The sequence below is a fragment of the Thermobia domestica genome, chromosome 5 (genome assembly GCF_964235325.1).
Source record: "Thermobia domestica chromosome 5, izTheDome1.hap1.1, whole genome shotgun sequence".
Lineage (NCBI taxonomy): Eukaryota > Metazoa > Arthropoda > Insecta > Zygentoma > Lepismatidae > Thermobia > Thermobia domestica.
Genome location: NC_137458.1, coordinates 35,510,199 through 35,537,143, shown reverse-complemented (window position 1 = coordinate 35,537,143; position 26,945 = coordinate 35,510,199). Strand labels below are relative to the sequence as shown.

The window sequence follows — 26,945 nt, the reverse complement described above, 5'->3', positions numbered from 1 at the left end:
GATAACGAATTCGCCTGGTATTTCTTATGTTGGTATGTTTATAATCGGCAAAGACATGTATAAGGTAAATTTCATGTCAAATGAGCAGTAAATAAGAACAATAAAACTAAAACAAAATCTTTCTTCTCCATTTAGCAACATTTTGTTTTACGCATTCTAATTTTCGTATTTATAATTCTTTTCCTATGAAATTTACCCAAATAAACATGTCCCGATTATGCCCATAGTATCAATATTAAAAGTACCTTGCAAAATCATAAAATTATATTCTTACAAGAAGAGTTATAGATATGCGACAATCATTTTGGACATGAGTATTCCTAGGTAAAACCTAAAATTTCCGTACAACTCTTAAGAGCTCCTTCAGAAGGTAATAGTAGGAAGTTGTTGAAATTGTTAGCCATAACAGTGAACAATATAAGGATAGTTTAATTGTACGTGGGTATTTTTTCTTAATATCTTAAGTTGTTGGAAAACTAAGTTACCAAAAATATCTAAAATTCATTTTATTTTATTAAGGGAAACACGAGCTACAGGCTTGATGTGGCAAACAGAATTTTTCTGCAGGAGGATTTTCCAGTTCTTGATGAATACCAGTCAATTGCAGAGAAGGCTTTCTTGTCCAAAGCAGAACTTTTAAATTTTGTTTCCGACGCAAATGCAGCCGCTTCTGTCATAAACAAATGGGTGGAAGAAGTCACTCAGAATAAAATACGGAATCTCATTCCTCAAGGTAAATCTAGTTTTGTTTAACTTTTCACAATACACGCACGCACAGACGTTTATAATATACAAACTTACTCTTATTTATTTATATATTTTATTTATATTTGTAATGATATGTAGTGTTACCTCCCACCTATCTCTTTTAATACCTATCGCTGGTCTCTTCTTATGTCTCTTCAGGCTCCTCTAGGAGATATTAACAATTAGGAACACTAACATAATTAATAATAACCAACTCACTCAGGTGAATACCCCTTAATAAAAGCTGTAAAGAAAAATCTATATTCAGGAATTAAATCAGAATAATTTTAAACAAGATGAATTCTCCAATTAGCAAAAAAAAAAAAAAAAAAAAAATAATCTTCAGGGCTCTTTAACTTCGGAGCCCTGTCCCTTAAGTATGAGGCGCATCATTCAGCTCAACAAACTCCTACCAGTCTTTAATCGGTCTTCGCTGATCAGTCATTTCTTCACAGCTCCGTCTTACCCTAAATCTGAGGAAGGCCTGACTCCAACCTTCCGTCCCAGAAAAATGAAGTTAAGAATAACCAGAAATGTCAAAGAACATCACTCAGTCCAAAGACTGTTATTCATTCCAAAGAGAAAACCATAATTTAGGTTTCTCTGGCCTAACAAACATACAAACAAATAAATGAACAAACAAAAAGTACCTTAATGGTTTGCCTGAGGTTTTATTTATTTTTATTTATTTATTTATTTAATATTCCTAATTTCCTAGTTTCTCCTAGCTAGAAGATTACGGGAATCATTCATCCCGATAAGCTATCACTCATATTGATTTCTATCTGAAACTAAAATTCCATATTAACTACGGTCATCACTCAGACCCAAGGAATTTCTTCCTAGCTCTAACCACCATTTAGGTTAGTCCCTCAAAAATGCCCAATTTAAAAAAAAAAAAAAAAAAAAAATCTACAGCTATCATTCAGGCCTCAGAGAACTTAATTCTCCGTCATTGGGTTAACACTCAAACCGATCCCTAACAGATAGGAAAGTTAAAATCCAGGTGAGGCAATGACCTAGACCAACGACGGGAGGCTAACAGCCAAGGTTACTTCCCAAATCCCACACAATGCAATGGCCCCCTTCCCTTATATATCCTCGAGTAACCATATCCTTTTTTCTGCTGTTTCTTATTTTCGCTAAAAAGAATCCGCAAAAAAGTTTGAAAAGGTTTTGTAACCGTCCTTACCCTATGGAATTTTCCCTCGCATACTATAAAAGATATAAATGTATGATTATATATATATTATAGTACATATACGTCTGGCCAGACTTACCTTTTTAATTCTTGACTGCACAATTAATATTCACTGTTTATTTAATAATAAAAATATACACAGTAAGGGCGAAAACTCGTCCGTAAGTAGCACTCAATAAATGCTTTAAAAAAAGTGTAAATTTGGCCTTCTTAATAGTACTTTATGCCTGTCAATAAAATTTACTGTTTACCGCGTTCTACTATTTTACTATTTTTGGTAGATTCGCCTACCATAAGAAGTTGAGTCCCTTACTGGAAAATAATCTTGCATTACAAAATCGCGCCTTTGAAAGCACAGGATTGAAGGGTGAGGTCACAAATCTTAATAAACAAAATTCTTGCTCTTCAGTAACTACTAAATTGTTAATTTGTAGTAATTTGCCACCCTCCTGAGGGTGAGAGAAAAAGTCGATGCGAACTACCGAAAACTAGTTACCAGTTCCTTTTTCTCTGCCCTTCATAGTTAATATAGAGATTCACTCAAGTTACTTTTAGTCACCTTGCAACATGTTAATTTCGATTTAAATTTTTCAAGAAAGTGTCCGTAAATGCAGAGCATAAATACCTAAGTCTTGCACCTCGTACCGAAATACTGTCTCTATGTAGCCTAGTTGAAAAACATTGCAACTTTGTGGCTGTTTCATAAGACTTGCTTGTGGCAGGGAAATTCTAAATATTTTTTTGTTGCACAATTTTTAAGAAATAAATAAAATTAAATCTTTAAGATTAACGTCTCACTATTATGCCCTTTAGACTAATGAGACTATTAGGACAAGCGAAAGATGATGGAATGTGCGAGGAAACGGGAGTACCTCGAGAAAACCAGACACTGTTGTCAATCACAAACTTACTTGGACGAGAATGAAACCAGGGACCTCACGCACCAGAGGTAACCTGTCTACCACTGAGCCACCGTGCACTCCAATTTTTAAGAACGTGCACTAAAAACTAAAGATGATAGTAAGTTCTGAAAGAAAGAAAGAAAGAAAGAAAGAAAGAAAAAAAATTCTTTCTTCAGAGATGTTGAAGGTGGCTTTGAATGAATGATCTAAGCAAAAACATTCCAAAATATAACATTGAGCTGAGTGTGAGGCTAACTTACAACATGTGTATGGAACAAGGATGCCGAATTTATCTTTTCATGCAGTGGGGATTAGACGTCATTTATTCATTCACTGGGAGCAACGTCTAAACATAATCGCAAAGTGAATGACGTCTACTCCCACCTTAATTCTCACTGCAACACTATAATCATACATTACGTGGTTGCCTGTATCTAAAATTTACAGCTAACAAATTATATCCGAGTCCATATTCTTCAAGGAAATCTCGAAATGGAAAAGTCTTATCATAAACCTTACAAATGTGCTTTGATCACTGTGCAATATTTAGACTTACTCTGATTTTAGGATCTCGAGTCACAAATTGTGAATGAAAAATAATGAAGGTATAAGAACTGAGAGAGTTCAGCGCTTTCTCAGACTGAATGTTGGGTATTTTTTAAAATTTATTTCTTCAAATACTTTTTACACTGCAGGTTAATTTACGTATTGATGTATTTATTTTTTCTTAGTTTTTTTTTTTTTTTTTAATTTATTAAAAATCTGAGCTCCCTCGTGGGTATATCAGAGTTCCTACTGGTGAGGGAAGTCAGGGAAAATTGTGCAGGTCAGAGATGATCAGAGAAAAGGACTGTAAATCAGGGAAATTTTATAAAATGTTTTTTCTAACATTAATTATACACCAATTTCAGCTTAGCCAATCATTATATGGGACGTTGCTCAGATTTTTATGCGAGGTAATTGGAATGTATGTATGAGCAATTGATTACTATTTGTCTCTATAGAGTAAATGTTCTAATATATAAATATTCAGTTATTTATTCCTTATTTATATGCAGGGTGTCTATTGGTCACGAAAGTCATGAAATGAGAAAACTGTCATGAAAATCAAGAAAGTCACGAAATTTAGCTTTTGGGTCACGATTTTTTTTTAATCTCTACAAATAAAAGTAGATTGTAAAAAATTTGTTCTATAAAACGTCAAAATTCACCGCCAACAAGGTCTATGGTCGGCTTTAGACGCTTCCAAATCGCAAGTAAAGCACACTTCTATTACATATATGAAAATTTGGCCTAATTCATACCCAAATTCGCGAATATATATATACATCATATGTATTTAGATATGTAATTTTAAGAGTAGTGGATTTGTGAGTGTTTGCTGTTGGTTTGGTTTGTTACCGACCAAATAGACTATATACAGTAAATATATTTTGAATATACAGTGAATATAGAGATAAGATCTAAGTGTTAAAGAATATAGATACTGGTATTAGTTTTTTGAATACTTTGAAATTTTATGGTTCGTTAAAGAAAAGATCACGAAAAAGTCACGAAATTTTATTTTGGAATTTTACTACACCCTGACATGCCAACGTCATCTGACACCTGTCATGAAAGTCAGGGAATTTCCTGCCAAAAGTTGGGAAGAAGTCAGGGAAATAGATTTCTCCAGAGCAGTAGGAACCCAGTATATGGTTAGCATACGCACCGCGGGAGACTATAGTTTAATTTCCAGGGAGCTCATGTGGTTCGGATTCTGTTAAGCTGTAGGTCCATCTGTCAATACTGAGAGACTCGAATAGCCAATTCAATTAATAATAGAACAATATTTTAGCCACATATTTGAATATTTTTCTGGTCGTTCGCTCCATAAATCTGTAAACTAAGAGATACGTATTTTTTTTTAACAGTTGTAATATTCATATTTGTCTAAAATAGGTATATTACTCACAATTGCACTTGGTCTTAGGTATCATAAGATAAATGACGAAATTAATATTATCAAGTTATTTACTATAAAGTTGGCTTTCTGATTCTCATTACAAAGGTTCCTTGGGTACTGACACAAGGCTAGTGCTCGTAAACGCCATCTACTTCAAAGGCACATGGCAAAACAAATTTAAACGGCACGAGACAATAAAGCAACCATTTCATGTAAGACCCGGAACAGATGTAGAAGTAGACATGATGCAGATAACTAAGTTTTTCCCCTACGCAGAAATCGACAGTTTAAACTCTCAAGTATTGGAGTTGCCTTATTTGGTGAGTTGAATTTCTTTTAGATTTACGTAGAAATGACAATTTTCAGTAAATTTTTGGGTAATCTCGAATTGAACATATCTCGCTGGCTTTCAACTGTTATCTCGTTTATGTATTTCTGAATCGATAAGTTTCACTGGCCCTGTTGATAGTGTCTGTATCTCTCTCTCTCTCTCTCGATCTAATAAATGAAATATACAGTGGCGGATCCAGGATATGATCAAGGGAGGGGCTAAACCATAGTTTCCAGCTTTATCCAGTGTAAAACAGGATTAGTCAATTTTATCCAGTGTATATCTAAGCGTCAAGGGGGGGCTATGACCCCCCCTTGGATCCGCGCCTGTATACATACATACATACACTCTGAAGACTGGCGATAGGGCCAGTGAAACAATCGTCGAGAAATGCACCATACGTAACGTTAGTATCAAATAACCAGCGTGATAAGTCACTCTTGTTTAATTTTCTGATTTCATTTATTTACTGTCATAATTTCCTGTTTTACCAAAAAAGCTTGGAAATATAATAATCTTCGATGCTCGGATTCTGCTGTACTGTCGTCATTATTCAAGTTCTCGCGACATACATTGTGATTACAAAGTATTATTTTATAGAATTGTTTTAATAATCTGAATCACCGTATGTAACTAACTTAGACAATTTGACAGCGGAGAGGTGAATGCATGTATAGAACTGGAGGATTGTTTAATTTAGTCGATATCAAGTCTTTTAACCTTGTTTGTATCTTTGTATTTTCATTTCGACCGTATGTGTAAGTGTTTTCCGATCGTACTTTAGAAAATAATTTGTTTGATAAATTCTGACTGCATATTTAAATATATATTTTTCCAGGGATCAAATCTAAAAATGTTGATAGTCCTACCGAGAGAAGTCACAGGAATTACCCAATTAGAGGAAAGGATTTCTGAGATTAATTTAAAAACTTTAACTGAAACACTTGAAGGAACGTCAGTCAAAGTAGCTTTACCTAAATTTCGTCTAGAAGAGACGACAGATTTTACTTCAGTATTACCGGAGGTAAGTGTTTTTAATCTAACTTCCAATGTAACAGATCTGTGTACAGTCCCTGTAATAATTTTCTGATGTCGTCAATTTTACCCAATTTGTCTGACCTATACGTTGCAGGATTTGACATTCTTTCTGGTGGAGGGTATTCATATATCACAGTCTTCAATATTCCTGAGAGTTTTGTGAATATGTATGTAGGAAGTATGTACGAAGTATTTTGACGTATATTAGACAAATTTGATTTTTTTTTTTTTTTTTTTTTTCAGAGCAAAAAAATCTTGCATAGTGTTATGTTAAGCGAATGTGTAGAAGTCCTTATTAGAAGCTGATTACGATCTAGATTAATTTATTAGTGAACAAGCAGCACGTAGTATTGTAAATGTTGTTTAAGGATTAGTGTATTTGTTGCTTGTATGTTAATTATTATAATTGTGCTCAACACCGTAAATGAGTATCATTTCAAATAAAAGGCTAAGGCTTAAAGTATGGTTAAGGCAAACTTCTTATGAATAGTGGAATCATTAATATTACGCCATTATATCAATAGTATACCAAACACATAAAATTATAAAGCAAATTCGTACTCACAAATGTGTCCAGTTTGAGACGTCAATTCCATATTTTACTCTTTTTAGTTCAAAATTCCTTCATTTTTGTTACAATACCGGTATGTAAACATTATAAACTCATCAAAACATAATTGCTGTCTTAAGTGGAACATACAATCCACTAATTGCAATTTTAAGTGATGTATAATAATATTTTCATATCTAATTCCCAGATGGGTCTAAATACGATGTTCAGTGATTCAGCTGATTTCTCAGGCATCTCAGAAGCTTCGCAGCTTAAGGTATCCAAAGTATTGCATAAAGCTTTTGTGGAAGTAAATGAAGAAGGAACAGAGGCAGCTGCAGCTACTGCTGTTGGTAAGAATTTTTGTGGTAACTTGGTGTAGTCTGTATTAGTAGTGGATTGATAATTTAATTTGTGCTCAAGTCACTAGTAACACTCACTCCTTTTTTCATATTCTCATTAAATCTTTGTTACATAACGTAGCACTAAACGCACGAAGATAATACTTGAGAAAGAAGAAAAAGAATTGTTAAAACTGTGCTATGCTACGTTATCAGGTGGAAAAAAAAAAAAAAAAAAACACTAGTAGCATACTTTATATATAATATAAAATGTAAGTAGTAAACTGTATATTTAGGATATACTTTTCGGCATTTTGGGTTTGTTTGGAATAATTTTCACGTACAGAGCTTGAAATAAGACTATTATGGCCGTGGAAAAGGTGCAAGCAACTGTGATAATGTCTGAACGTCATTCCGGTTGCCGACTTCTTGGGGTCGTACGAAGCGTGGCAGAAACGCTGATAATGATGTATTGACGCTGAAGTATCTTATTCTGAAGAATTTTAACATTGTACATACATCTCCAATAATTGCTTTTGTGTGTGTGTGTGTGTGTGTGAATGCAATCCAAATACTTTTCGAACACACTGTATATACACAAATTTTGAAATTGGGAGTTTGAACCTCTCTGCTTTAATAAAATTCTGTGTACGCCACTGAAAGGGGATGAAAAGAGAATGGAATAGGCAGGTGTTGGCAATGTACACGCACTTCATACATCCTAATATGCCTGCAAAACAATCGTTAGCTGCTTTTGAAGTTGTGGTCACCCAGTCTTTTGCTAGCATCAGATTACATGACAGTTTCCCTTCTGCTGCGTATGAGTTCAGGCTGGCCGAACACTGAGGGAGCAAACGGGTGGAAGCAAATATCATTTTCAATCCATTGAAACAAGGTCTACATATCAGAAAGTGACAAATTATAGAGAAATTGTGCAAAATACTGTATGTTGGCAGCGTTCAAAGCTTTTGGTTGTTCCATGAGCTTAAAGATTCATTTCTTGCATTCTCATGGTGACTATTTTCCCGAAAACTTGAAAGCTTACAGTAAACAAGGGGAGCGGTTCCATCAGAACTTACGGTCGGCCGCACACTGAGCGAGCACATGCTCCAGGGTTACTTGCAACGCCATGCGGCACTTCAAGCAGTCGGACGCCTATCTTAATGTCTTTTTTTGCGAGTAATTTCAGTCGGCGCATTTGCAGACCGAGACTTCAATCTTTTCGTAGTTTTCTATTAGTGTTTTACTTGTGAATGTGAAGCTATCCTGTACACTGAGGGAGGAGGAAAAAAAAAAAAACTAAATGGCTCCGAACAAAGCTGACTTGTGTGGTAGTTCAGTGGTAGAGCGCTTACATCTGGTGTGTGGAGTTCCAGGTTCCATCTTCAGCCAAGTAAATTTGTGTGGTCCATAAGTTTTCTCGGTACTGTTTCCTTCCACATTCCCATTCTACATATTCTTCCATTATCATTCACTTGCTTTAATCATCAGTCTCTCTCAGCCCAAAGGGCATAATATGGGACGATAAAATATGTTCATCGCAAAGCTTGTTTGTAACCTTTGCTTCTACGCGTTTGCTCCCGAAGAGTGTATGCAGTCAGGCTTAATGAAAAGCGAAGCTGCAGACTGACGTCACAGATTGTTTCTTAAATGGAAAGAATTGTTTTGCTTTTTATCTGATGAACCGGGGGTATCAAATCAATATTTTCTGAGTAATTTACACATATGATTTCTTTGAAATTTGCCGGCCAACGAGAGGTGCGCGAGAAAGTTTTACCCTAACCCACTTCCAAAGATCGTAGAGCGATGAAATTTTACATGTGTAATCCTGCGTACCAATGTAGGTCATGTGGTAATGTACAGCTCGTAACTCTGCACCGTTGCTGTGTTACAGGTCCGAATGTGAAGTAAGGTGTTAGTGGTTCAAAATTCATTAAATCATCTCAGAAAGCAGCGTGGCAATATCGCAGAAATACTTGCCCCTAGGAAATGATTGCATGGTTCAGAAGAGGTGGAATGAAAGTGGTGTGTGGTCAAGAGAAAACGCGAACTGACTGATTTCATACCCAGGGTCGTGCATCTGTCTGGCCAACACTCAAGCAGTGAATCGGTGCGTTGTTTCCCAGGAGGTGGCCACCTTTTGTCAGCATGCCAAGCTCTGGGATTTCAGACTCGTAACACACGGAAGCAGTGAGGCATAGCATACATATCCTGGTAATTGTGGAAACCTTGGAAAGCAAGTAGTAATACTCTATGGTGATCCTAAATAAATGTGATCACTTTGGTGGCTCAGTTGAACACAGACTTCCTTTGGTGGTGGTACGTCGCCATGCACGAGTTTTCCCTGGTTTTCTTCACTCGTACCAGGCGAATGCCGAGATTGTACCTTCTAGAAGGCCAGGGCCAGTTCCTTCCCAAATCCTACACCCACCTAAAAGACCGATGTGACCCCGGAGTTGGAGGTCTGGACCCTTCCTTGAATCATTCCTTTGAATAAATACGTAAATAAATAAATAAATAAATAAAAAAGGAAAGAAAGAAATAGCAGCCGAATACATCGCTTTAATAACTCAAACCTGAACATCTGTGATCAACTCTGAGCCACCAAAGTGATCACGTTTATTCGGGATCAGCATGGGCTATTACTACCTGCTTTCTAGACAAAAGGTACCACTATTACTAGGATATAGTATGCCTCACTGCTGGATAAGTTGCGAGATTCTGTGAAATCCCAGAGCTTGGGATGCTGACAAAAGGTGGCAGCCTCCTGGAAAACTACGCAACCGTTTACTGCTCGAATGTATGAAATCATAGTTCGCGTTTTCTCTTGACCCCACACAATCTTCACTCCACCTCTTCCCAACCATGCAGTCATTTCCTAGGGGCGAGTAGTTCTGCGAAGTTGCCACTCTGCTTTCTGAGGCGCAGTAATGGATTTTGGACCAATGCACCTTACTTCACGTTCGGACCTATAACACAGCAACAGTGCAGAGTTACGAGCTATACATTACCACATGACCTACACTGGTATGCAGGATTACACATGTAAAATTTCATCACTGTACGCTCTTTGGAAGTGGGTTAAGGCAAAACTTTCTTGCGCATCTCTCGTTACCCGCCAAATTTAAAGAAATCACATATTTGCATATTACTCAAACTATTGATTTGTGACCCTCCAGTTCATTTAGGTGAAAATGTTCCAGAGTACTTGTTGTGGAATATGCTTTTGAAAGGAATGCATGGAATTACCAGTCACCATAATATAATTTTTTGTTGAACCCGCAACACAAATCGTGCAATTAACAGCCTAATGCCTCAGAACGCCCGACTGCTTTGTTTTGTGTTAATAACGTGTTAACTACCTTCTGGTAATCTACTTATAATAGAGAAGGCTCTGCATGTGAATACACTAATTCTTAAGTTACCAATCGTCGCTTTGCTAGGTCCCCTACTTACGTGCCTGCCTTTATTTGAAAATTGATAGCGATTATGGTGAACATAAATGCGCTTTACTGTTTATTACAAGGGCCGTATTGAATGTAAATAAGATTGTAATTATATAAAAGCGATAATTATTCAGCGTCAAGCATAATATGATTAATTAACTAAGCGACACGAACACAGTATAAATTAAATAATTGTTAGTTTTCCACTAATACAGTGCATTTCTTTTGCATATCTTTGTCAAGGCGAGTCTAAAACCTTCAAACCATCCTTGTGTGTACGCCACTGGTATAATTTTCACGTTTTTATACTACCGTGCGAGCATAGCAATTTTTTTTTTTTTTTTTTTTTTTTTTTACTTTAAACAGTATTACGAATTCAAACAAAATGAATTTTTTTTTATTTCAGAGATCATGCTTATGTGTGCGATGATAAAGCCTCGAGATCCCAAGATTTTCCTAGCGGATCGTCCATTTATATTTTTGATTTACGATCAATCTACAATGACTGTACTTTTCATTGGTAACCTTAAATGCCCCAATACTTTGTAATTCCGGAAAGGATTTTTTTTTCTTTGCTTCACAAGAGTTACAGCACAATTTGAATTGGTCTTATTGTTCTACCTTGATTATGAAATGCTGCTTTAAGGAATGAATGATTGTCAGAATGTAAATAAAAAAAAATCTCCAGTTTGTTAGCTTCCAATTTATGCAATGTAGTAAAGGGAGGAGAGAAAATATGAATACGAACTCAGGTCGATGAAATATTGTAAGCACTTAAGCACATGTCACCATTATATGCATATTCAATCCTGAGGGAGGAAGGAGGGTTCTGGGAGGAAGGAGATTTATTCTGTTTGGTGTTACAGCCTTTCTTTTTCAAGTGTGCCTTTGGAAAATATGTGAAACATGCTTCGGTCCCACCCCCGCCGCCCTTTTACGGAGAAAACGTTCCCTTTGCTTTGGGAGAAGAAATAAATTCTCTCGGCTGTTGCCAATTTGTCATTCAGTCGTTTAGTCTTGGCGAGTGAAGATCGTAGGCTACTCAGAAAGCTAATAACACAGTGTACAACGTAACCCGTCAATCTGACAACCTTGTTTACACTAACTATTGAAAGATCTCGGCCAAAGCAACTTGTCCCTCTTTCGATTGAGGTACGAGAAATCAGAGACAGCAGCGCCTGCAAGGGCACGCTTGAAATAGAAAGGAAACCGAAGATTTTTTGTTACTGATCGACCCTTTTTTTTTGATTTCTGATAAAACCAGAATGACTATATCTTTCATTAATAACCGGAAATACCAGAATACTTCGTAATTCCAAAAATAAATTTATTCCAAACTTCATTTTTTTTTCTTTCAAAGTACTCGAACAAGTCTTTCAGGGAAGATGAGTGCATTCGAATTAGTGAAGATCTTCAGACATAAAAGAAAAGGCCAGAAAGTAGGTAGTAAGGGGATGCCATGTTCTAAGGGTACTTGACCTAAAATTTTTTTAAGAGTGGCAAAATATAGCAATCTTATATTATTAGTAATTTCGCCATCCTTAGATGTTTCTCCTTTTCTTTTAATTTTATGCATGAATATGTACACTGACATTGAACGTAGTGATCTGTATTGAGGGACTTAGAGATGCGAGTATTTTGAAAAATATTTTAAATCCTGCACTTAGCGTGTTTTACACAATACAAAAAGCATTTCCTATTACTGTACAATTCGAATTGTCCGTAATGTTTTCTTTGTTGGTTTTATCCTAAAATGTTGCAAAGGTGTTCCAGTGCTCATGCCGGCGAACAAAAATTACGAATGTATGAAGTGTAAATAAAAGCTTTTTTTTGTTGAAAATGTTTGTTAGTCTTCTGTTGTCTAAATACAAGAGAGAAAGGAGAAATAAAGATAGTGATATCCTTTGATATGGGTACCCTTATAAGTAGGCAAATAGTGACATAAACCCTCCTTCTGAGCTGTTAACCGGAGTTATGCACTGGCAGTCTATTATATTTGCCTCTCCCAGTCTTCTGGCAGCTAAAAGTTTATATTTTGAAGATGATATTGAAGATTTGACAACTGCAACTCGGTTTATCACGCTCCACTAATCATATGAAATCTAATTATCACCCCATCCCTCCCCTAATAACATGGGCGAAAATACTCAAGGCACGTTTGAGAAAAGCTGCCAGACAAGTTCTTCTGGTAAAACTTAACATTTGACTAAACGAGCTGCTAGGTGGAGAGAGACTCGGGCTGAATTATACATAGCAATCTGATTTAAGAATATTATTTACTTTTTCTCGGTGCTGGTTTTGATATTGTTCTTAGTTTTCACTCATTTTAAAAACTTCCCACTCTCTGGAAGATTGTAGGCTTCCTCTGGAAATTGAAACATAGGCTCCATTCTAGCACGATTGTAATATCTTCGCTATAAAAGCATCTTAAGTTTCTAATAGTATATTCGTATTAAGGTTAAAAAAAAAAAAAAAAAAAAAAAAAGTGTTAAATTAGAGAACATATTAACTTACGAAAGTTTCATAGAACCTGCATTTTCCTATAGAATTTGTATTACTACTGAGACTTGCCATCAGCATATCTTTAAACTTGACTGCATTGAAGCAAAGAGTTATTTCTGTTAACTCACTCTATGGTTTATGGAACCCGGAGTTTCAATGCCGCGTTCACAAAAGCTCTCCACGGACTCTGCTCTTAGCCAACTAAATCCAGTTTCTACTTGTATTATATCTGCGAGATCCATATTAATATTTTCCTCCCATCTGTGTCTAAATCTTTCTAATGGTAGTTTTCCGATTGGATTTCCAGTTACAACTTGGAAAGCGTTCCTACTTCTTTCTATTCTGGCTACATGACCTGCCCACCTGAGCCTCCTAGACTTGATGACCCTAACAATGTTTGGTAAACGGTATAAATTATGCACTTCCTCGTTATGAAGTTTTCGCTATTCCCGTTTTTCTTGGGTCCCAATATTAGTCTCAGAATTTTATTCCGAAATACTTTGTCTGCATTGATCTTTGAGTAACCTACCATGTTTCGTAACCGTCCGGCTATTTCTATGTTATGAATGTAAAATCCACGTACATTGAACACAGTATTGGACACAATACATGAATTTCATTTCTTGGAAACTTTTGTTCGACTTCTGTACTGTTAGATCGTCAGTGAAGTTATGGGAGAAAAATGTCAAAAACTTGTCCATTGAAAGGAACCTCTACACACGAGAGACAGTGGTACTGTTCATCGCTTTGTGCAAGTGTGTGAACAGATCTGCACCATTTTTTCCCCATCATATTTTACATTGTAAGATCTTTGATAGTATAATTTAAAACTGACGTTTTCTTAGTGTTTCAAGGGATCTTCCTTCTGGAAAACGTGTAGGTAGTCTGTAACAAATGATCAGTCTAATGTTACAAAGTGGGATTGGGGTGAGGGGGAAAATAGTTCAAGATCTTATTTTCACCAAAAGGGTGAATGGAACTATCTGTAAATTTAGGAGTAAATGCTGTTTCTGGTGCTTCGCTATTTACAGGGATAAGACGCTAGTTTCCAGTTTTAAAAAATTTTTTTAATTTTTTTTTTTTTTTTTAAATTAAAAAGTGAAAGCATGAACAAAGAAGGTGCCATAATATTTTGCGAATTATTAGCACGTTGGAATTACTTGAATAATATTGAGCGAATGGCACTTTGATATTTATTAAAGGATACTTTTATATTGCAGAAATAAGTTACCATATATAGTGTTTACAGAATACAAATTAATATGTAATAAATTAAAGCATTCAGAAATGCATTTGTTACGTTCTAGAGTTATTCTTGCTGTAAAATACGAGGGTCATACTGAGTTGTAAGTAACATTTTTCACAACCATAATATTTATTTGTAAGTGAAACCAAACCTATCATCTCAATCTACAGACCTTTCTTTCACTTTTCCACATGGTCTTTTTTTTTTTTCCCCTTCACATTTTTCCCATCGTTCTGAGAGTTTGAAAATACCCTTGCGACAGAATTCAGTTCCAGCTGCCTGTAGAAACTGACTCACTGCTTGCCTCCAGTGTCTCGTAGTGATGGCCTCACATTTGTCCCTTCATAAAACCGAAAAGATGGTAATCGTTGGGTGCCATGTCGGGGATGTATGGGAGATGTGCGTTCCGCACCCAAATCTCCTGATCTGCTCCATAGTGGCACGTGCAGTATGGGAACTCGCATTATCCTGTTGAAGGATGATCTTTCCAGGACGTTTATCACGCAAGGCACTACGGAGCTTCAAAAGCGTCTGGATGTAGCGGGCAGAATTTGATTTGTCCAGGCTTAAGAAAGTCAACCCGAATGCAACCCTGTGCATCCCAGAAGACTCTTCCCATAACTTTCCCTACCGATTGCAGTCTTCGCTTTCTTCTTCGGTGGCGAATTCGAGTGGGTGCCATTCCATACTCTGTCCTTTTGTTTCAGGTTCATAATGATAGCTTTTATCTCCAGTCACAATACTTGTCAAAAAGTCCTCACCTTCATCGAAATCTCTGAAGAAGGGTTTGGACAATGGCTAGTCTCTAACATTTGTGGTCCTCGGTTAATAAACGTGGAACCCAACGGGCACAAACCTTCCGATAACCTAAGCTGTGAGTCATTTCTTGCACCGCACAATGTCCAACACAGTTTTGCAGCGATTCCATTCAGTAATAAGTCTCTCCCCTGATCAGCTCATTAACCCTTACCTTGTTGAGTTCCGTGGAGGCGGTTCGAGGGCGCCCGCTGCGAGGCTAATCTTCGATACTTGTGTTTCCATCCTTAAAATGTTTCACCCACCTCCTAACACTGCTCGCACCCATGCACATATCTCTATAGGCGCGCTGCAGTCTGCGGTGAATTTCAGAAGCAGATTGTTTCTCTTTAGCAAGGAATTCAATCACAGCGTGCTATCGAAACGAAACATCGCTGCCCGCCATTTTGGAAATCCTGCCTGTGGTCACGTGCTAGCAACAGCGTCAGTCTGGAAGGAAAGAAAGCTCTGTAGATTAAGATAATATACTTGGTTTTGCTTACAACTAAAGATTACAGTTGTGAAAAAAAAATTACTCACGACTTTCAGTATACTCCTAGTACATACAGTCTTCTAGTGGGCTAATCCTTAATTGAGCAGATGGTGCCAGACGTAAAAGTTGCACTGAAGCAATACACTAACTGGGTTTGATTTGTCGAAAAGTGTTTCAGTGGTTAAATATTAATAAATGGCATGAAAACATTGATTTTGCTTTGTTTTTAGAGGACTGTAATTTGAGTGTTAATGTAAGAGGAAGAGTACGCCTGTCCCTTTCTCGCTTCCAAACTAAATTTTAAACCTGCCATTCTTGTTGTAATAGCTAAGCAGTAATTTTTGGTGTGAACGATTTCCAGTTCAAATAGGGAATAAGTTGAAAACATTGTGCAATGACAGTGAATTGAAGATATTCGTGACGTTAATGGAAATTAGCACCAGTTGATGTTTTTCCTATTAATTTGGGATGAACTTCACAAAGTTAATGGGATAATATATATAATATACTGGTCATGAAGGTGAGATAATGGCAAGAGGGCAGACTGAAATCTCATTCAAGATAGTCCTGATTAACAATTGAGTAAAGACCAATATTGCCGACGCAGTACTTTGAAAGAACTTACGGCAACAGCAAGTCATCAAAGCTTTTAGTGGAATCTTTTCGGTTCTTTATATGGTACAGACAGCTGGCTAGTTGGGATAATCTGTGACACTCAGTATTGGAAGCATTTTATGTATTGGAAGAGTTATATCAGAAACTAATTTAAAACGAGCACCTTTCCAACTTTTGTCAAAGACACTAACAACTTTTGTCAACTTCTGTGTATCATGGTGTAAAAGTGTTAGTCACAGTGATAGTTTAGGTCTGGGTTAATGGAATAGGCATAAACTGTTGATTTTACATGTCCACACAATTAACAGTAATATCATGTACGATGTGCTGTATTGTTTCAACAGCACATTGCAATAACATTGCTCATGTAATGTTCTTTTATCAATCTCGGGACTCATACGATATGTCGATCAGTTTCCATATCCAGTAATCAAAATTTCTCTAAATTTTAGCATTTCAAGTAAATTGGACAATGTTTTGGCCGTATTAAACTACTTGCAGCTACCCTTGTCCAGTTACGTGTCTAGATAAACAAAAAGTTTCGAAATATTCATAAAGAAAGGGCTTTTTACTTAGTGGTGATTATATTGGGCTAAAGAGGAAATTAACTGTCAAAATTCTAACCAACTACAGCACAAAGCCACTTAATCACTTTAAGCGATGTGCACATGCATGGCAACAATATATTCAGATTTTTAGCCGAGAAATTATGCCTCATGTAGTTGGTTGGTTGTTATTCAACCACAATAATGTATAGAACAGAAAACTTCAACATCAACCTATCGGATTAGTGTTGACGTATTTATTCTAGACCAGCCAAATGTCATGATGGAACGTGGGTCAAGATAATTTTGGCGAACATGTCAGAGGTTAATTATTCACATCAATTTCCGTAGCTAGAAGGTGGCCAGGGAGGACTCAATCTCCCGTGATTTTTTTTTTTTTTTTTTTTTTTTTTTTTTGTTATATGTATACTCTTAAATTACTGTAAATGTTTGTGTGTGGGTCTTGTATATTTTCAACCTGAATCTAACCGTCTGTATATCAAAATTATATTGATCATTTTGTGTAGTTTTTTTTCTTAACCTTTCTTCTAATAGACAATAACCAGAATTGATTTTTGTTTTTTAGTTTAATTTTACAAATACTTGCAGAGAAGGTATAGCTTTATTAATCTAGACAATTTTAAAATGCTAAATGATACATTAAAAATAAACTTGGCAGAACGTTAGAGCTAGTTCTTCCAAACATCATTAATACTGAAGTGAGACACGAGTCAGTCATTGGTCTGAGATATCCCCCTGCCTTATTTATTGACTTTTCTCTATAGTAAGTGTGTCCGTACTAAGTGTTTATATTAAATCATATTATAACTTCCACAAAGCTAATTACGAACGTTTATATAGGGAAATAACGTCCGCTAGTTCGGGAAAGTGTGGCTAGCAGTTGTACGGTTCACGAAACTGTTAATTCTTTCTTGAAAATGATTTTTGACAAGTGGGTACCACGTACGAAAATTAATCAGAAATATTCTTTTCGTTCCACGCCTAAAAAGTCAAATTAATAAAGAGTAAAGACCATCCTCGAAGAAAATGGAGGCAAGAAACTGATGACATCACTTACCGTTTAAAGGAATTGGGACTGTAGCCAAACGAGAAATTTTAAGCTCTAATGATAGATACATAAGTGATTGCGAATCCAGTATTCTTGTAATTCCAAAATTCTTAATACATAAAATATATACATCTTTTTAAAAAAATAAAGTAAGTCTGATAGCAATACTATAACTTGTGAACAATGTCAAATACTGAAATAGGTTTGTAGTGGATTTATGGAACACTTTCAGATCTCGTATAACAAACCTGAGTACTATCTTGAACCTTTATTACTTCATGTTAACTCTGATCTGCTCATTTAACATTTACTCATGTTCAAATGGAAGTCATAAATGCTATCAAGTCTTAGTCCTAAACTTCTCCAAAACTTGACAAAATCTTACCATATAGCATCAAGGTTTGCTTCTAATCACTAAAATATCAATTACAGACTATATTTCAATAGTTCATTAGCCAGTTTTCATTGTCTAAGTAGGTAAGTGTCCAATTCGTAAGGCTAACGGAAATACAGACATAAAAAGTTAGACCAGTAGCAGTAATCTTAGCATTCAAGATATTTGAAATTATTATTTAAAAAAAAAAAAAACACATTTACCCAATTGTTTCAGTCAGCATGGTTTTCTATCCAGAAAATGCACTGTAACTAATCTTGTGGAGTTCACTCACTAGCAACGTAATTGATAATAAGAATAAAGTAACACGCTTTATACAGACTTCAGTAGAACGTTTAATATCATAAATCATGTTCTTACCAAGGTTGTAACTTAATTTTTCACACGCTACGTAAATTTCTCCTTTTATATCTGCGCGAACGCAGACATCGTGTATTGTATAGAAATGTCCTGACTTCTGAACTTTATAGATCATTTGTTCTACAGGATTCAAATTTAGGAACTTTGTTGATTTTCGATGTATAATAATGATTTACCTGATATAGTAGTCACAAAATCTGTTATATGCAGATAATTTAGTTTTGCCGTATCATAGGTTCAGAAAGGGACTGGATCAGTCTGCAAATTGACGTTAACACACTTTCTAATTGCTGCAAAAATTATAATGCTCATTAAATACTGAGAAGTGGAGTGTTATTGCCTTATACAAAGAAGAAAATACAGAAAGCACACCACTGTGTAGTTGGCTGTATAATAAGATTAAATCTCTCGTTCGGTATTCATCTGAACCGGATTGTAAATCAGGCTGACAGAAATCCCTAGTTTCTGATCCGACTGAGAAGTGAATTCAAGAACACTGATGTTAAAATCCCACGTGGTACATATGTATGTTCCAAACTAAAGTTCGCGACGATAATTTGGAAACCTAGTGCACAAAATATGTATGCAGCATATCTAGTCAATTCAATCCGAAAGTGTGCGTTATTTAATATGAAAGGATACAGGAATATATCGGTATGAAAAATGTTGCACTTCCACGAAATTATATATTGCAGTCTCTTGAAGAAGAGCTTATTTTCTTTCGTGCTCTTTAAATGGATTTATACACTAGATTCATAAACATTACGGTACTATCTGAAATCTATGAAGGAAAATGAGCTTGCGGTAATGAACATTTCTCGAAGTATTACAGCCTACGAATGCATTGAGTATATGACCTATTAGAAAAACGTGCACTTTATATAATACTATCCAAATAGGTCCTACAATAGATATATAAGACTGTATGTAGAACTTTATTACATGTGAAAATACTTCGAACATATAATTTAATATTTCAGAATGGTGTATATATAATAAATATATATATATATATATATATATATATATATATATATATATATATATATATATATATATATATATATATATATATATATATATATATATATATATATATATATATATATATATATATATATATATAATAGTGTTCGATGTACACTCATGTCCAAAATGATTGTCGCTTATCTATAACTGTCTTCTTGTAAGAATATAATTTGATAATTTGCAGGGTACTTTTAATACTGATACTATGTGTATAATCGGGAAATGTATATTTGTGGTAAATTTCATAGGAAAAGCATTATAAATACGAAAATTAGAATGAGTAAAACAAAATGTTGCTAAATGGTCAGTTTAATTTTCGTTTTATTGTTCTTATTTACTGCTCTTTGACATGAAATTTGCCACATACATGTCTTTGCCCATTATATACATACTAATATTCTAAGAAATACCGGGCGAATTCGTTATCAAATTATATTCCTACAACATGTTTATAGATATGCGACAATAATTTTGGACATGAGTGTACCATAAAATTTTTTAAAAAATGAAATAAAAATATATAAATGTAAGATGTACGTAAATTAGCCCATCCCCTTCCCCTTACTCTTCTGCTCACGTCTAACCCAGTGACCAGTCTACCCTATGAAGAAGCATCTTCTATTTCAAACCATATATTTTATCCTGCGATTACGAGTAAGTATTACTTCCCTACCGCTGGTGTGTTTATATAGTTTACCCATTTCAACACCAGCCCTATGAGACTTACGGCAATGATTAATTGTGGGATCGGAACACACACAGCCATTCGGGAATGAATGTAGTTCCTTCACGAAAGAGGATGTCAGCTTTAGGCACGAGGGAGCTGGACATTTTCAGCTGACGGAAATTGTTTTGAATTTGTTTTCGATTAGGTCGAATCTCTTTAGAGCGACTAGTATTAGATTTTCATTTACAATTAATATTAACCATTTGCATGCATTACATTACTTGTGGTTCTCTTCTTTGGCTTTGGTGAATGTGTGAGTTTTCTCTCTCATTCAATTGAAATCTTTGTTGGATGCATTTATCTCGATGAAAGTTTGTGACGCAGTGCTATAACTTTGTTTCAGTAATAGTTAAACGCAGTTTAGACATATGTCCTGAGCCGCAGAAGACCTTTAACGCTGACCGCCCGTTCGTGTTTCTGATATACGATGCAGTTGTATGTGCAGTGATTTTCATCGGTTGTATGAAAATACCGTCATCATAAGGACAAATCAGTGAAAATAAGTGCTCTGAAGGTTCTCATGTATTTTGTAAATGTTGCTATTGTTACATTTAACAGCTTGTGTTATTTTGGTAATAAAACAATGTTACTCAAAATGTTTTCTTTTTTTTTTAATATATATATATATATATATATATATATATATATATATATATATATATATATACTATAATCATATTAAGCATTCGATGATCAAAGCAATCCAAAGCTGTTGTGTTCACTTGCATTGTAACGTGGTGATTTTTATTACCCCTTTTTGCTTTAATGCTTAAGTTCTGTATTTTGTAACCCCGTTATTCTCGAAGGAATGGAACGGTGGTCCCAGGCACTGTAACTTTGTGGTAGACAACTTCGTGTCCATAGGAGTTTCCGGGGTTTGTCTCCTGACACATATTCTTTCCACCAGTTTTCCGGGGTTTGTCTCCTGTCACATTCTTTCCACCAGTTTTCCGGGGTTTGTCTCCTGTCACATTCTTTCTACCAGTTTTCCGGGGTTTGTCTCCTGTCACATTCTTTCCACCAGTTTTCCGGGGTTTGTCTCCTGTCACATTCTTTCCACCAGTTTTCCGGGGTTTGTCTCCTGTCACATTCTTTCCACCAGTTTTCCGGGGTTTGTCTCCTGTCACATTCTTTCCACCAGTTTTCCGGGGTTTGTCTCCTGTCACGTTCTTTCCACCAGTTTTCCGGGGTTTGTCTCCTGTCACATTCTTTCCACCAGTTTTCCGGGGTTTGTCTCCTGTCACATTCTTTCCACCAGTTGAGAAAAAGACTCATAAAGTGCTTCTTGTGGAGTATTGTGGTGTATGAGTCAGAAACATAGACATTACGCTAAAAGGATGAACCGACTGGAAGCTTTTGAAATGTTGGTGTGGAGAAGAATTGAGAGAATTAGCTGGGTCGAGCGGAAAACGAACGAGAGGGTGTTGGGAATGCTAGGAAAGAAAAGAACAATTTTAGACATTGAGAGAAACTGGTTGGGACGTTGGCTAACAGTAAGAAGGAACGGTATCATGAGGGACATTTTAGAGTGTATGGTAGGAAAGAGGGGGGGGGGGGACGAAGGAGACTACAATCAGTGGACGATATCAAAACTGAGAAATCGTACATAATGACGAAGAGGTTAGCGGAAGACCGTGGAGAAATTGCAGCAAGTGACCTGCCAATAATTGCAAATACGGATGATGATGATTTCTTTCATAATCATTACTTACGTGAATCATCAATTTTTTTTTTTAGCCTACAGAGTGTAAACGTATTTAAACTAAGAATTTAATTTGTTTACGAATTATGTGGCTGAGATCTCAAGCTTCCGAGTAGAATGATGTAATATATATATGGACGTTTCGGTGGACTATTCCGTTAAATGTCGAGAAGTCGGTATATATGTACGAACAGTTTTTCTCTAGTTTATTTATCTTGTGCAATAAACAGCAAAAGTATTTTCCAAATACTAAATTTTCTTTCTCCAATAACTTCGGGAGTAACTTAACAGATTTGAATAAGAATTTCGGCAACGTATTTTCTATACCGTAAGAACTAAGTTAAATTTAAATGTTTCTACGGTTATTTTGAAAACATTTGCGGAACACTGTGTGCCCTTCTGTTGGTAATGTCATATCATGGCTTAATTTCAACTTAATTTTTTTTTCTGCAGTTACATAATTGTCCAGTTTATGTATCTTAGCCACGAATTGTTCAATGGTGTCGGCGCTGCTTATTGTATCTTATTTTTGGTACTGTAACTGTATTATTGTACTGTATACTTCTAAATTATTTTGAAAAAATGTTCAAATTATGACAAACTATCTTTTCATGTAGTAAAGTCTTCTAGATAACTATAGCTTCTTATGTTCGCTTTGCTTTGCTGTCATTTTTTACCAGTGTTACTGTTATTATTTTCATGTCTCACCTGGTTGATTCTTGGAAATTTACATGTATTAAGAAAACTTATTCAACAGAAGTAATTTGCAAGGAAATAAATTTCCAGTGTGAGGGGGGGGGGAAGGAATAAAAAGTGAACAGACTGAGTACTCGAGTGTAAATTGAAATAAGGTAATGTAATAAGAAACTTATTGCCCCTTTGGTTAGGCAAACTTATCTTTTTTTTTTTTTTTCTCTCCATATTTCAAAGATACTATCGTCACAGAATATACTGAAAGTTAAAGCTGGCCATTGGTTTGAATTAAGGAAATCGCCTAAAAATGAATGTTATTACTACCATGTAACTGGACGAGTGGATAAGTCTAAGATACTTCAGTGTGAAATTTTTGCTTAAAAATCTGTCATCATCAACTAACTAACTAACTCTATGGCCTATGGAACCCGGAGGTTCAGTGCCGCGTTCACAAAAGCTCTCCACTGACTTCTATCGGTCATCATCAATATAAGAAAAAAAAAAAGTTTGGCCAAATATTTTCACTAATATTTTCTTCCTCACTTTCCAATTAACCAAAAAGAAATAGTATTATTATATTACTGTATTTGCGTAAATACGATATTTTGCCGTCGAAGGTGATAGTCTGTATACCGTATAGGTGATAGTCTGTAGTACGTAGAGTCGGGTAGAATGGAGGCATGCGTTGAAGTGGGCAGACTGCTGATGCAAAATGGTAGACCTAGGAGTTTGAAAGACCAAATTGTGGGAGCACGATTAGTTGGTACAAATGTATCTAAGATGCCCGGTGTTAAGAGTTTTGCGAGGAACGGTGTGTCAGATGATTACCTACAGAACTTAAGGCAGCACATCGGCCAGGAGTTAATAGTGGACAAGAAAGAAATCTCAGTGACAGGAACCGCAGAGCACTAAACAGAATTGTCACGAAGGTATACAGAAGAAATACGTCAAAAGTAACTGTCAATCAACCAACAGTTGGAACAATCAACACGACGTGAGTTAAATAACCTGAACATCCACGGTCGCGTCGCAATCCCAAATCTCTAAACGCCAGTAAGACTTTAACGCGAAGAAAATGATACCGAGAAAATAATGGCCACCGATGATCGGGAATATGTAGTATGGTTCGGTGAGCCATTTCATCTAGTTTCCAGTAACAAGCCGTACTTATGACAGACATCCAAAAAGCGTATGCTCCTATCTTGTCCCAACCGTGATACATAGCGGCGGCTTTTGATGTTTGTACCGCACTTTCATGCTATTTCATGTTCTGAATTACGCTCATAGTATGCATTACTGCCAGTGTTATTTTAGATGAGGACGTGTATCCTATGGTTCAGGTGTTTCTGTTGATGAAACAAGGATGACACTGCTGAAACTGTTAAGGCTTGGTTTCACAAAGATGGACTAAATCTTCCGTGACGCTCCCAAACCCAAGACCACCACATTATTGGACACCTTCGGTCAGTTTTGAATCATCTTCGAAGTAGGCATCTTTCATTCTTGTTGTTTGAGGAATGATATCCTGGAAACTTATTGAAACTTGTCCCTTTCCAGAATAAATCAAAGCTGTTCTGCAAGCTAACTGTAGTTCCACTCTCAGGTGTTTCCATAACTTTGATTACTGTCTGTGCATATGATATGTAATGTAAAACTAGAATGTAAATAAAATGTAGCGCTCTTAAAAGAACAGAATAGTTTGGCATATGCGTAGTTATGTCGATCTTCAGAGCAGAACCTCTCATTAGGTGAATTCACACACAAATATTTTGGTCAATTAAACCTAGTAAAATATAAGTGCTTTAGATTTGGAAAGCTATGGAGGCACTTTATTTCACTTCTACGTGCTGGGAACTTCGCATTTGGTTGCAGTGGAATAGTTCCTTTAATAAATTAGGCAGCCGTTGGAAAATGGTCAACTTGAATAATAAAAATAGTCAACTGATTGAAATTTGATATGTTTCAATACTCCATATGCGAAGTCATGCTTCTAAGAACTTCCGAGCGGATCATCCGTTCGTGTTTCTCATTTACGAAGCAACTTCAAACACCATTTTATTTATTGGTTCTATAAAGCAACAGACTGCATAAAGAAAGCAGACGTGATGTGAATGCGGTAAAAATATATCGTAATTTTGGCACCGGGGTAGTCATGAAGTGCACAATAGAATTTCACAATTTAGGATACAAATGTAGTATAGTAAAACTTTATCACTCAAGTTGAAAATAGAATAATTAAATTCAAATTAACATTTTAATTAGTCTTAAAATAATTATCTGTGAGGGCATTCTGAAGAGTAATATATCGTATGTTTTATCTAAACGACTGTAATTCTCCGATGCATGTCAATGGGAGAGACCTAATGTGGGAATTTGGAAGCGCAAGTGCTTCACACACACATACTGTTACATGTCGCAATGTTTTCTGTGTGATCTGTGTGAAACCTGCAACGTATCAAGAGAAGTCGTTAATACAATACAGTGATACTCAAATATTTACGTCCTACAAAACAAATAGGAGATATTATTTTTCAAAATGGCCTCATAAATTCACTTGGTGATAATTAGTACTTAAATTTCTGTACATTTTACAATTACAGTAAAAAAAAAAGATATATCACTATTCAATTTTAATACTGGGTGTTTTTTCTGGTCAATATGTGGGTATTATATTCGGTTTCGAAATAAAATCTGTGACGAGTATTCAGTGCTTCAGTCAGATTTAACTCTGAGTCTAAAATCCATGATCTGAAATCGACCGTAAGGCCTCCACTGCTGTCACAATAACCAACTCGTCCACCTTGAAACGTCGTGTTTTTTTTTTTTTTTTTTTTTCAGTGACAAAAAAAAAAAAAAAACCCTCTGGAAATCTCCATACATATATTTGTGTGCGTTTCATAAGCTCATATGTACCTGATCGTTATTGTCTGGGAGCAAATTGTTCCTTCACAGGTTATGATGCTTCTGAGAGTTCGATCGACGCAGGATACCCACATGTCGTCTTTCGGTGACTTGCTCCATCGAAAAAGAATTCCTTGTTCTCGGGTTTTCTGGTATTAAAAACACTTGCATTGTGATTTACTATGATGTTAACGTTGTTTCTTTTTCACATGTGGATATTGCAACTTTTAGATTGCAGATTGGCTCATAATTGTAGAGAAAGGATTGTGATCAATTTGTAGTAACATTTTCGATTTGGAGATGTTTTATTGTCCTTATTATCAATTAAGGCCTCAAATGATTACCACGTCTTCCTCTATTCGTATAACTTCAAAAGAACCACTCTCAACAAAACGTATGTGCAAATTGTCAGAATGGAGTCTGTCTCCGTAATGTCAATCTTATTGGAATAATTTTCAAGGACAATCTTTTGAGTTTCCAGATACTTTCCTCTGGTCCTGATTGACAAGGTCGTTCTGCATACATGTCAATAACGAATTACCTGCTCTGAGACAGATAATGAAGTTACTGTTTGAAATAGAGGCTGACCATCGACACGTTAGCGTAAAAGACAGTAACTTCATTCACTTATGTTCTGGGTCCAGATAAATGGGAACGTTTCATTTTTATTTAACATTATGCGCATAGTGTACAGCCCAAACGGCTCCTCCGATTTAAAAAATTCCTTCACTTTAGATTAAAAACATTATATTTGGAGATGGTTTCCCCTCTTACATTTTGTTGTAACTCTGATAAGTTACCCTATCTTAGGAGACTTTTCAATCACCTTTTATCTGCATAAATACTGCTGTCGAAGTATGTTATAATTTGTAGTCTAGTCTGTAGTACGTCAGGTCGAGTAGCATAGAGGCATGTTGAAGTGAGCAAACTGTGGTGATGCAAGATAGTAGACCTAGGAGTTTGAGAGTCCAAAATGTGCATGGTTAGTGTATTTAAGGTGCCCAGTTAGTTAAGCGAGTTGCGAGGAACAGTGCGTATGATTACGACCTACCGAACTTAAAACAAACCATCTGTGAGAAGTAATAGTGGACGAGAAAAACTCCTCGGTGACAGGAACCGCAGAACACTGACCAGTATTTTCACCAGGGCTACAGAGGGAATGCACCAAAAGTGCCTGTGTCAGTCAACAAACACTTGGAACTATCAGTCCGACGTGAGTTAAGCTGAACATCTGCGATCGGGTTGCAGTTCCAAATCTGATCAACGCTAGTAACACTTTAACGCGAAGAAAATACCGAGAAAATAGTTGGCTGCCAATGATTGGGAATACTTAGTATGGTGCGGTGAGCTTTATTTCATCTAGTTTCCAGCAA

At 36.0% G+C, this 26,945-nt stretch overlaps 1 protein-coding gene across 10 annotated transcripts in view; it reads left to right on the top strand.

The window, feature by feature from the left end:
- LOC145685855 (leukocyte elastase inhibitor-like) overlaps positions 1-26,945 on the top strand; it is a 164,904-nt gene that overhangs the window by 50,543 nt on the left and 87,416 nt on the right. For 8 of the 10 annotated variants that reach the window (XM_081758484.1, XM_081758489.1, XM_081758493.1 and 5 more), the window contains exons 4-7: positions 520-733; positions 4,901-5,115; positions 5,965-6,150; positions 6,923-7,067. In XM_081758484.1, the coding sequence (XP_081614610.1) occupies positions 520-733; positions 4,901-5,115; positions 5,965-6,150; positions 6,923-7,067 (760 nt within the window). Of the gene's footprint in view, positions 1-519; positions 734-4,900; positions 5,116-5,964; positions 6,151-6,922; positions 7,068-10,907; positions 12,191-20,619; positions 20,873-26,945 lie in introns of those variants that run through there. The other 2 variants (XM_081758490.1, XM_081758486.1) reach the window with 2 other exon arrangements.